This window comes from Grammomys surdaster, unplaced genomic scaffold (genome assembly GCF_004785775.1).
Source record: "Grammomys surdaster isolate TR1022 unplaced genomic scaffold, NIH_TR_1.0 1164, whole genome shotgun sequence".
Classification (NCBI taxonomy): domain Eukaryota; kingdom Metazoa; phylum Chordata; class Mammalia; order Rodentia; family Muridae; genus Grammomys; species Grammomys surdaster.
This window is the reverse complement of record NW_021605583.1, coordinates 6,397,762-6,410,572: the sequence shown is the minus strand read 5'-3', so window position 1 is coordinate 6,410,572 and position 12,811 is coordinate 6,397,762. Positions and strand designations below refer to the sequence as shown.

Here is a 12,811-nt window from a genome sequence, read left to right as displayed (position 1 = left end):
ATACTCATCTTTTTTAACATCAATTTTTGTTTGTAAATGTAAGCATTAGGTCGATTTCTACTGTCTATTAAAATATGATAGCCAGGCTTGGCTATGTTAGCCAAGGTTAGCACATCCATGGACTGTAATCCCTGCACTTGGGAGGGCAAAAGCAGGAAGACCGAGATTTCAAGGCCACCTCAACTATAAGAGACTCTCACAAAAAGAAATAAACGGTTAGGGAGGTGGCTCCGCGGTAAAGAGCGCTTACTGTTCTGGTAGAGGACAGGAGTTCAATTCCCAGCACACAACTACCTGTAACTTCAACTGCAGGAGAATCCCGTGCCTCTGGCTCTCATGTCACCTGCACTCACACACACACACACATATATACACGTAAGTAAAAATAAGTGGTTTTTACAAAAAAATAAAAATAAAATCCACAGAAACTTCACATGATAGAAAGCTGGCATGGCAGAGCACAACCTGTAACCCAGTAACCCAGCACCAGGGAGATGGAGAGAGGCTTACAGTGTGAATGGACCTATCTCAAAAACACAGCCCTACCCTCTCAGAACCAGAGAAGACTGAACAGTTTTACAAGTGTAAATACATAGAGAAGCTTTAAAAAAAAAAAAAAAGAACTGAAGACCATTTTCCAGAAACAAATCTGCAACTTACACTTTCCATAAAAACCTACTATCACGAGATAATTTAGGGCCCAAAGGAAGAAGCCTTTCTTCTAACTACCATCCTCCAGTGTTGATCGATCAGAGCTCTGCTTGGGCTCTTGTATGCTAACTCTCTGTTCTTGTCCAGTGCTACCCAGCAGCATGTTACCACACACCACCACTAAAACTCATCCATTTCACTTATCACAGCACCTGAAAAAAATACGTTCTGAGGCTCAAAAAGTATTTACGGTTAAGTTTTTATACATACTCTACTTTTAAAGAGAAAAACATAACTATGCAGAATTAATCAGTGTAACTTTTCAAGCCAAATGCTAACACAAAGGAGAGATTAAGGAACATTAGCAAACCTTTTGGATGCTCTCAAAAAGCAACTTCAGATTAGGGCACTAAAGAAGTTCTATTCCCAATCCTCTTGTCTCCTCAGGAATTAAGTCTGGCTCAAGATCGCTGAGAGAGTCCTCAGAGCCCATTCCACACTCACACACATCACGACTGTTAAATGTGAGTACTGAACTATCTTCACTCTCCAACACTTGGGTGCGAGTTTCCATTTGATAAAACTGTGACTGTAAAAAAGTGTCAACACTGCCCGGTGGTAGTGGCGCAAGCTTTTAATCCTAGCACTTGGGAGGCAGAGGCAGGCAGATTTCTGAGTTTGAGGCCAGCCTGGTCTACAGAGTGAGTTCCAGGACAGCCTGGGCTATACAGAGAAACCCTGTCTCGAAAAACCAAAAAATAAAAAATAAAAAAGTGCCAACACACGTGTGTACATGTAGAAATATGTGTGTGTACTGTTTTTTTTAATAATTTTTTAAATTTTCTATATATATTCATGTTTTGACTGCATGTATGTCTGTGTGAGGGTGTCAGGTCCCCCAGAACAGGAATTGGAATTGAACCCAGGTTCTCTGGAAGAGCAGCCAATCAGCTTAATTAGCCCCCAGCCATCTCTCCAGCCCCCATCTTTTTTTTGTTGTTGTTGTTGACACAGGGTCTTTCTACATAGCTCTGACTGTCCTAGAACTCACTCTGTGCAGACTGGCTCTGAACTCACAGAGATCCGCTTGCCTCTGCTTCCTGGAATTAAAGATGAATGGGCATGTGTACATGTGTGTGTATTTATGTGTTTGTGTGTAAACATATAACATACAACATACACAAGCATGTACTCATACTGACACACAAACACAAACAAAAAAAAATTTAAAGTTAAAAAGATAAAAAAAATTCTTAGAAACGTGGTCAGGAGTGGTAGCTTACACTTCTAATCCCAGTGCCTAGGAACTGGAGGCAAGAGCCAGTGTTTTAAGGCTACCTCTAAATGTGAAACCTTATGTCAAGACAGAAACTGTTCCCTATATTAAAACCTAAAAATAGCCAGACGTGGTAGTATACATCTTAAATCCCACAACTCAGGAAGCAGAGACTAAACAAATTTACCCATATCATAAAATTTCACACAGTCTGTTGAAAGCTTTTTTAGAGACATGAAGACATGGGAAAACCTCAGAAATGTAGCAAATTTGTAAAAGAAAATTTGCTGGGCAGTGGTGGTGCATGCCTTTAATCCCAGCACTTGGGAGGCAGAGGCAGGCGGATTTCTGAGTTCGAGGCCGGCCTGCTCTACAGAGTAAGTTCCAGGACAGCCAGGACTATACAGAGAAACCCTGTCTTGAAAAACCTAAAAGAAAAAAAAACAAAAACAAAAAGAAAAATAAATAAATAAATCAAGCTTTTCTAAATAAAAGCAACTGTGGTATAGAGTCTTGCTACATCAAGTGTGATCCTTAGGCCAACTAGACTGTGGGGTCAGGAATGCAGAGTCCAGGCCCCACCCCAGACCTACCAGATTCTCCCATTAACAACCCCCCTCCCAGGCCCCACCCCAGACCTACCAGATTCTCCCATTAACAAGCCCTCTAAACGCCTGTTTAAACTTTGAGGAGCACTAGTTCACCAGTCCACCAGTTCGAGAGCCACTTGAAAATCAGGAAAGGAACTGCAGCTCAGTTGGTACAGTGCTTACCTTGCAAGCATGAAGACCTAATTCAAGCCACCAAAATCCACATTGAGAACATCAACAACAAAAACAGGTGTAATGTCACGTAGGGGTAATCCCAGCACTGGGCAGGAAGAAAGAGGAAGTACCTGGGGCTATCTGGGATTGTGTAAGATAACTAGCCTAGCCTACAAGGCCAGTTCCAGAAGGTAAGAAAAGGTGGAAAGAGTCTGAGGAATGAATGACCCCCTAGGCTTGCCTCTGACCTGCAAGCACATGCACACACACAGTTACAAACAGAAAGACTTATTAAAAAAAAAAAAAAGTTTAGTACATTAAGCTATTAGACACAGTATTTTAAGATTCTTGAGTTATAAAAAAGATGGGAAATTATAAACGACTCCAAGATATAAAGAATGACTAATTACTGATCCTGTGTGGTGTCACTGTTGGTCTGGAGTAAATCTTCGGCTAGACAGGATTTACACAGTATTCTCGAAACGTTGGTTTTCATCTCCAGTACTAGAAGAGGAGAAAAATAAAAGGAACCAAATGCTAAAATCTTTACTGTTTATAAGTCAATAAATGCAGTAAATGTCTCAAATATGATGCTCTCTGGCAAATCTCTTAGAGCCACTTGGGAAACAGGATGGGGGGGAGGGGAATGAATTCTAGATACTTCTAGAGAGGTGGATGAACTCTAGATACTTCTAGAGAGGGTGTTCATTAGGAGTGTGAGAGTAACGAGGACTTCTACATTTTCTTCTATGCATTTTTATGATTCATCAGTTCTATTTTTCTCTCTCAAAAAAGTGCTATAGAGCCACACAGCTGTTCAACACAGATCTAAGGAAGGAAGCAGTCCTGAGGATGGTACCTCGACGCCTAGAAACCTAACACTCGAGAGCTCAGTGGAAGGACTGCTCAAAGTGTGAGGCCAGCCTGGGCTACATAAGATCCTATCCCTAAAATTAAACAAAAACAAAAAATGTGGACCCTATCCTACTCAATGCGGCACCAGCAGGTTAGCCTTGTTCAAAGTTGCCTTCCATGCAGACCAAACCTGGAGGAATCGGAGCCAGTCATCAGTAAGTTCAGGTCCTCTGGCATCAGCCATTCCAAAAGATCCAGAGTAAAAAGATCCAGAGTCACTCCTGAGTCCTGTGTTACCACTGCTATCATGTCCTGTCCCCACACCGCCACCCCATCCCTGGTGGACCCCAAGACTTTGAGCATGCTGAGTGAGCACACTGCTGAGTGAACACACTGAGTGAGCTACAGTCCCAGCCCATCGCTGTTGACTCTGACGGCCATGTGTAAGTAGTGACGCCACCGCTCTCAGCTGTGCCTGCGTCTCCAGGGACATGACACAAATGTCGTTATTAGAACCCTCTCCCCTTTTTGGAAGCTGCTGTGGGAAGGCACACTGGGGGACAGCTTGGGGCAGCTCTCCAGTGCTCCCAGCCGACAACTCCCACCTATTTCCTTCCAGCACAAAATGTGCTAATCACGAAAACACTTCACAATGACTTGCTTGTTACAATCCCCCTCCTAACAAACCTAATGGACATCAGAATTAACAACCTCTTTAGAAACCGTGATTAAAATTTAGGCTCTGTTTTCAAACTAAAACTCAATCTGCTTTTCTTTGAATGTTCCAGGTTAATCATTAAGGAAATAATTTTTTTCACAGTTTATGTTTGAATACAACATGAATTCTAAGGGGAAAGACTCAGGGACCAATGTGATCATGATTTACCACTTTATTATTGTATGTACAGAGCCAGCTAACCACACATCAAAAGCAAATTTTTCTATAGTAAGAGCCATCAAAAAGTATAGCCTTGATTTAAACCTACTTTAAAATATTTTTTATCTTGTATGTACAAATGTTTTGCCTGCCTATTCACCTGTGTACAGAGTGCATGCCTAGTGCCATGGTGGCCAGAAAAGGACATCAGATAAAGTTAAAGACATGTGTGTGATGGGACTCAAACTCCTGTCCTGGGACACAGCAGCCAGTGCTCTTAACCACTAAGCCATCTCTCCAGGCCCTTAATCCTATTTCTGACCTTTCAAACTTGAACATGTCATATAAAATATTTAATTGCCTCAAATCGCATACATGTGGAGTAAATGAAGAATCTCATTTCCTCTGGGGCAGTCCTACACATAAACAAAAGAGCACGTTTTCCAGGCATGGTGGCAAACATCTAAAGCCCCAGCACTTGAAAGACAAAGAATCAGAAGGTTCGAGGCCAAGCTGAGCTACGAAATGTAAGCCTCTCTCTAAAATCAAAAAAATGTAAAAAATAAAAGGTACAAGTGATATGCTGGGAATAGTGGCCCAAACCTTTAATCCCAAACTTGGGGAGGCAGAGGCAGTAGGATCTCTGAGTTTTAAGGCCAGCCTGGTATCAAGTTCTAAGGACAGCTAGCGTTACATAGAAACCTTGTCTTGAAAAAAAGTCAAAGTAAAAATGGGAAAAAGTGCTGGGTAGGGCTGCATGCACCTACGATCCGAGTACCTGAGAGGGCAGGAAGTGGTGTGAAGCAAAAGATCATTTGGATTTCAAAACCAGCCTGGCAGCAAAGAGTCCCTGTTTCATCTCTTCCCCTTATCCTGGGAATGATAAATGCCAACACAGACGACATTAATTAAGCATAATGGGAAAATACTGTGTACACTCATCCATGTTCACCACACAAAGTAACCAATACAAATAATCTGAAGAACCACTAACTCTAACTTTAAAATAGCTGCCAGAAGCCAGGCATAGCTGACATGTCTGCCATCCCAGCACTTGGGAGGCATGGGTAAGAGGACTGAAAAGTTCAAGGCCAGCCTGAACTACAGTGAGTTCCAGAGCTCCACTCCAGCTGAAGCCATATGGTGAGACTTCTTGGAGAGGAGCTACCCTCGACTTCATGGAGTGGCACTAGTTAAACACTACCTTACTACCAACTGAGAATGACAGCTTCACACAGAACAAATGAGAGCCAGGTTGAGACGAATCCTTGAGAACCTAGGTCTCTCTGTAAACACAATCGCGATTCTCCTAGAAATGCATCTGGAGGTTATTTTGCTGTTTGAACGTTAGCATGTACCTATTCAAACAAACCTAGATGACATAGCTAGTCAAGATGCTCACTCTTCACTCAGTAAGAGTGGCTGTAAATACAGCATCTACAAGGCTGCTTCCAGCGTGACACTGCATACCATTTGTTAACTTTCACTAGAAGGAACACAGACACTAAAATAATCAAATATAGTCTAGTAACGTGATACATAAACCAGTCACAGTCATTTGTCATCATTACCAAGTATCACACACTGGAGTAATTCTATGTGACTGCCCTCACAGAGGGGTTTGTGTCAGCACCATCACGACAGTAGCGTGTTGTCCCATGAAGTTAAGTAAGTGCTCCATGACTATCTTGTGAGGCCAGCATTATCTATGGGTGCTGTGACTGACAAATATCCCTTTTAGCACCACTGTAATGGCTTCTGTGATTAAGAATTTGTTGTATGCCTGAGAAGGAAGTAAACAGAAGAACTTTTGAAGCCTTAGGAAATAGGTTAACCCTGGATTCCAAGTTAGGAGATTATTTAACCTCTGACCCTAACTATAAAACAAGGATGACACCAATAAAGAGCTTTGACAAGAAATAAACTTAGTGTGGCTAAAATAAATTCTTCCACAACAAAGCAAAATAAATCAATCAGCTAATTAATTAATTCCCACCCACAGGCCTTTTCCTTTGAGTTAATTCCTTTAGATATGAGTAATTTAATTTAGCAAAAACCTACAGAGTACCTGCTACTGTACAGATCCCCTGACTGAACAGTGTAACAGCCGATTAGCTTCCTTAACTTATTGCTGCTTTCCTTGTGGAGTGTACAAGCTTCAGAGGTTGCCTGGCATGGTGGCCCATGTACGGCTATAACCGTGACCGTCAGGAGCCTGAGGCAGGAGAATCATACAAAATGGGAGGTCAATCTAGTGTGCAAACAAAAATACTCACAGTGAGGTTCAAGAGGAAAGCCAACCAGCTGTGGTGGTGTGCATTTAATTCCAACATTTGGTAAATGGAGACAGACAGATTTATATAAGTTCCAGGTTTAGAGCACATCTTTAAAAAAAAAAAAAAAAAAACCAGCAGGGATAGACGCCCAAGAGCCTCAGAGACTAAGATAAACTGAGAACAACTATGTCTTGTGTTTAAAACCTTAGAGACCCCAGGTCTCTCTGGAGAGACCACTTCAGGAGACCCTTACCACTCCCAATCCCCCGGAGCGAGCATGTGAACCTAATACCTAGCACCTGCCTGGAACTCAGCGAGCAAATGCATGGAAGGAGGTAACAGAGAGAAGGCGGGAAGGGCAACGAGTCCAGTGAAAACACTAAAGACATTTAACTTCCAAATATACTAATTTACCCCACGTTCTTTTTGGAGCAGGGAGCAGGTAGGGCCGAGGAAAGATGGCATAAGGAAAGGAAATCACTTTCTTCATTTGTATTATTGAGCGTGTGCACGTGTGCCTGTATGTGTGCCGTGTTCCAAGAACAGCGTGCAGGACTTGGGTCTCCTTCCACCTTGTGCATCCTAGGCTCAAACAACAGTCGGTCGTCAGACTAACTCGACAGGCAGCAAGGGTCTTTCCTTTATCTGCTTAGCCGTCTCACTGCCCCCAAACCAGCCTTATTTGAAAATACTTCTTTTAATCTCAAAAAACTGAAAACTACATATGGGATGCCTGCCTGTAATACAGGAGGGCTGCTGTTCAAGCAAGGCCAGCCTGGGCTACACAACGGTTCTAAGACAGCCTGGGCTACAGTGATACCTAAGAACCTACCACTTTAGAGGAGAAAATTATGGCCTGCAAGACTGCATATTCCTCAGAAAAATCTCCAAGCTAAGAATAGTTTTTTAAGTTTAAAACCTTAAAATAACAACAAATGATTTGGGATTAAGCATGCTAACCAGCAAGACCAAAACATTTACTATCTTTCCCTTTACCAGAAATGTCTGACAACTCCGGCTGTACTTTTACAATGGCATTTTACATCTCTCTAAATTAAATATCTTGGTGATTTAAATTTTACATGTTAAGACCATTTGAAACTTCTTTCCATTCTCTCTTCTCTGCCTAGTCTTTGAAGTACTAGCCAGCTTGTTTACAGAGAAATAATTCTGCAAATGTTTACTACAATAACAGGGTAAAACAAGGGGGGGGGGAGCTAACAACCAAAAAAAAAACAAACAAACAAAAACCGTGCTCATATCTATTTTTGTTTAGAGGGCATTCTAACACAAGCATCTTTTTTTTTTCCCAACAAGCTTAAGTCTCACGTGGGCCTGTGTTGAGCAGAGCCCACAGCTTAGATCAGCAGCAGACATCCAAAACTGGAGGAAGGAGAAGACCAGCGGTCCCCAGGGCTAGCTTGGTGACGAGCAGGCTGGAATAACACACACCTAATCTTCACAAGAACAAAACAGGGATGAAGTGATGACTCAGGACTCAGCTACAGAATCTCACACGTCAGTCAGAAAGATGCAATGAGGAGCCACAGAGATAGCTCAGCAGTTAAGGGCACTGGCTACTCTTAGCAGCAGGCCTGGGTTCAGTTGCCAGCACCTGCACCGGAGTTCACATCAGGCTGTTCCTCCAGTTCCAGGAGAGTCGGACTCCTCCTGCCCCTCTCATAGACAGCAGGCACACATGAGCTGCATACACAGAATACCCACAGGGAAAACATGCATACATATGAAACAAAAAGGTAAAATGACCCCAATTAAAGACGGGGGAGGGGCAGTAAGTGGTAACGAGGGGACTCACTTGATGGAGGTAGTGACTGACTCCCACAAGCTGTCCTTAGATGGCCACACACGGGCTATGGAATGCATAAAAAGTCCACACACATACACCCAAAATAATGTATATTCTTTTTTTTTTTTTTTTTGGCTTTTCAAGACAGGGTTTCTCTCTGTAGTTCTGGCTGTCCTGGAACTCACTCTGTAGACCAGGCTGGCCTCGAACTAGAAATCCGCCTGCCTCTGCCTCCCAAGTGCTGGGATTAAAGGTGTGCCCCACCACCGCCCAGCCACAATAATGTATATTCTTAAAAGACCTTAAAAAATAAAGTAAAGGGGCTGGAGAAATGGCTCAGTGGTTAAGAGCACTGACTGCTCTTCCCGAGGTTCTGAGTTCAATTCCTAGCAACCACATGGTAGCTCACAACCATCTGTAATAGGATCTAAATACCCACTTCTGGTGGGTCTAAAGACAGCTACAGTGTACTCATATACATTAAATAAATAAATAAATCTTTAAAAAAATAAAATAAAAAGAAACCCCAAAACATCAAGGGTAAAGGAATCTTGCAACTTGCAAGTACTAGATATTAAGTAACAATCCGGAAGGATTACGAAAAAATGGAAGTCTGAAAAGTAGTACAAAGCTGCAGGCCTAAGTTGGGAAAGGACTGGGCTTTCATTTCAGCACAATTAGTGAAGTGTTGTTATAGGACACACTGCTGAAACCATCCTCAAGAGACAAGCACTGAAGAATAAAACATCCTGCCTTCCTAGACTAGAATGGTAAAGCTAGAAGCCTGCTGTCCTTGAAATGACCAAAATCTAAACAGTTTCAATCAAAACTTTGAGACTGAAAGTGATTGAACATCCCTAGAAAAACTCAAATTTCAATACTCTCGAGTGATAAGAGCATACGATGGCCCGGCAGTGATGGCGCACGCCTTTAATCCCGGCACTTGGGAGGCAGAGGCAGGGGGATTTCTGAGTTCGAGGCCGGCCTGGTCTACAGAGTGAGTTCCAGGACAGCCAGGACTACACAGAGAAACTCTGTCTCGAAAAACAAAAAGAGCATACAACGGAATAAGGGAGGGTTTACTGGACTGCTGTGTAGAATGTGACCAGCTATAATCTATCTGTCATTAGCAGAAACATAGTTTTAAAGCTCCTTATTTTACGGAAGTCACTAATCAGGATCACTCCAATACAGTGAACCCACTCACACATCCTATATGGGAAACTAACTAGAAATGAAACTCTTTTTCTCTACCAGGAGTCCCCAACAGCTAAGCTTCCAAAATGTAAACCCACAAACCTCAGATTGTAAAGACAATATTTTTGCAAAGATGTCATTGCATGGATCTAAGCAGCACATGACAGGCTGAGGCAGGAGGACTGGTGTGAGTTCCAGATTGGCCTGAGAGATATAGTGAAAGCCTGTCACAAGAAACAAACATGGATGAATGTTGGGGTCAAAAGTTTTGTGGGTGGGTTGGCGTCCCTGTCACTCAGGGTTCCTGCCTGATCACAAAAGGCAGCATCCCCAGAATTCATAGCTCCTTGGCTGCCTTCAGTGGGAGAGAAAGATACCCTTGCAGAGACTTCAGGTGCCAGAGTTGGGGAATACCGAGGGGTGACACCCACCTGCTCAGAGAAGAAGGGAAGGGGGAGGTTGGGGGAGGGGATGTCCAGGAGGAGGGCAGTGGTGTGCAGGATGTAAAATGAGTAACAAACAAACAAAAACAAGGATTCATTTCCTGGCATCTCCAGGCAGCCTTGGGTATACTGGGCCTGGAGAGACTGTGCAGTGGTTAAAGCACTTGTTGTTCACGCAGAAGACACAGGTTCAATTCCCAGCTCCCATACGGTAGGTAGCTCACAACCATCCACAACTCCAGTTCCAGAGGCTCTAACATCTTATGGACTCCAGGGCACTGTATACACGCGGTACACAGTCATACATGCACACAAAATATCCAAAGTAATACAATAAGATACAAATTTTTAAAAAGAAAAACAAGATATCACCATATTTTATGGTGGTTTTTTAATTTCCAATAAAGTCAGTCCCACAACACCAAAATAATCAGCATACTTATGCCATTAACTGCAATACCAATTGGGACCAAGGAGGAGAGGCTCCCACAATTCAAATTACTTAATGTAGGGAAAAAAAATCAGCCCTGGAAAAGTGGCTCTGAAACCACTGGTATGCAGTGCAAGAGTGTTAATTCTCACACAGGACTTATTAAGTATTTATATAGCAGTTCCGTTGGCCAAGTGCTTCGTAATAATTTTACTGGCTGTTTGTAGTCCAAAACAACCCATAGAGAACTTTACAGAAGAGGAACCTAGGCCCAGAGAGGAACCAAAGAAAACCAAATTTACCCCGGAGGAAATAACACCATCCACTTACATGCCGGGGGCTCCTAATCACGTTTGTCTGCAATAGGAATATTGAAAAATTAATAACTGGTAAAAATGAAGGAAACAGAGCACTGACTTCCAACAAAATGTGAAAACAAGACTGTGTGTTCACTTTTAAGGACTGGGGCCAACTACAAGACTACAACCTACAGGCACAACCGTAAGGAAGTAAGATTCTCCTGAATGACAGACCTAAAGGGCAAGCCCATAAGGAAGCCCACCCCCGCACCTGATTTTATAACTGCTATCAAAGGGGTCCTGAAATAATAAGCAGGTAGGCCCGTTACAAAAAAAAAATCAAACACTACAACCCGGCGAAAAGCACCGAGTGCGAGGAGGAAGTTCTGTAGAAGTCAGACTGCAATTGAGCTCGCCCAGCCAGTCCACCTTTCGAAAGATAATGGTTCTAACCAGAACTTGTGGTTTAACCAGTGCCTATCTCGGCAGCAGCAACGGATTACATCCAACACTTTGCAAGACAAAAAACTTAAGCCATCCTTAGCGGCGAAGGGAAGTTCCATCCCTACCACCATTTAAAAACCCACCTCTTTTCTTTGATCTGTGTGCTACATCTTAATGAGAAAAAAAAAAAACACCCTATAAACTCACCCTGACCGCAGTCAGCCCGGCCACCTCCTGACCCTGGGCGACTCCTCTTCCAACCCGGAGCCCCAGCCGGCAGATCCATCCAACACACATCCCTCAGGCCCACCTCCGGGGCCCGCTCGGCGACCCACATCCCCAAGCTCCGCACCCCCCATCGCACTTCCGCCCGGGTGGCGCGGTGACCAGCCCTCCCCCCCCCCCCCCCCCCACTTTGTCTGGCTCCCCCACACCTCAAACGTTCCCAACTGCCAACGGCAGCCCTCGCGCTCGCCCCACCGCCCACGCCCACCCGGCGCCGCGCGCGCCCGCAGGCCGCTCACCTTGTCCATGAGCTTCCAGCACTTCTCCACCATCTTCTTGTCCACCGTGCAGGGAGGGTGCGGGCTGAGGTGGTGGTGGTGGTGGTGCGGCTGGAAGGCGTCCTTCATGAGCCCGATCAGGCCGCCCGCTCCCGAGCCCCCGGAGCCGCCGCCGCCGGCGCCCGAGCTCTTCTTCACGTTGCCGGCCATGGCCAGCGGAGGGTCGGGAGCCCGCTCGGCCGCGAGCGAGGGAATGGAGCGGGGCGAGAAGGAGGGGCCTCTCCGGCAGCCACCGCCGGCGCTCGCAGCCGAGGGAGTGAGAGGGAGGCGCCCGCCCGGAGGCGCGCCCCTGCGCGGACGCGGACGCGGGCGCGAGCCCGAGCGCGGACAGCGCAACGCGGGCGCGCGCGCCGGAGACGAGCAAGCCCGGAACGCCGCAGCGACCCTCCAACTGGCGCACGAGCTCGCGCGCACCCGCGTGCCCAGCGGCTCCCGGAAAGCCTCGACCAAGTTTCCGCGCCCACTGCTCCCCGCCCCGACTCTCCGCGACGGGGCGTGGCCTCCCGGGGCGGAGCCCAAAGGAAACCTCAGTGCCTGCGCCCTCTGCCGGAGGAGCGAGGGGTGGGAGGAAAGAGGTGGGGTCCAAGGTAGAACCTGCGCACTAAGCAGAAGAGAAGCCTTGCCGTCCATGTTCTTTGTTGGCTTGGGCTTGTTGCCTCTGGGAGTGAGTCATGGTTGTGCTCGCATCAAGACAGGTAGGGATGGAAGGAGTCATGTTGAGCTTCAAGTTATCTGCCTCATATTGTGGGAAGATGGAGAAGGAAAGCCAACGTTCATTTTCTACCCCTTAGTGGGTTTTTGTTTCTTTGTTTGTTTTTTGTTTTTGGAGACAGGGTTTCTCTGTGTAGCACTGGCTGTCCTGGAACTCACTCTGTAGACCAGGCTGGCCTCGAACTCAGAAATCCTCCTGCCTCTGCCTCCCAAGTGCT

The 12,811-nt window shown here is 45.2% G+C and overlaps 1 protein-coding gene across 2 annotated transcripts in view; it reads right to left on the bottom strand.

The window, feature by feature from the left end:
• The window catches only part of Cbl (Cbl proto-oncogene), an 88,815-nt gene extending 76,783 nt beyond the window's left edge, over positions 1–12,032 (bottom strand). The window contains exons 1-2 of one of the 2 annotated variants that reach the window (XM_028783682.1): positions 11,844–12,002; positions 10,907–10,933 (exon numbers count right to left, since the gene is read on the bottom strand). In XM_028783682.1, coding sequence (XP_028639515.1) covers positions 10,907–10,933; positions 11,844–11,951 — 135 coding nt within the window. In that variant the 5' untranslated portion in view covers positions 11,952–12,002. Of the gene's footprint in view, positions 1–10,906; positions 10,934–11,843 lie in introns of both variants that reach the window. The other variant, XM_028783680.1, reaches the window with a different exon arrangement.
• Between the last annotated feature and the right edge of the window lie 779 nt (positions 12,033–12,811).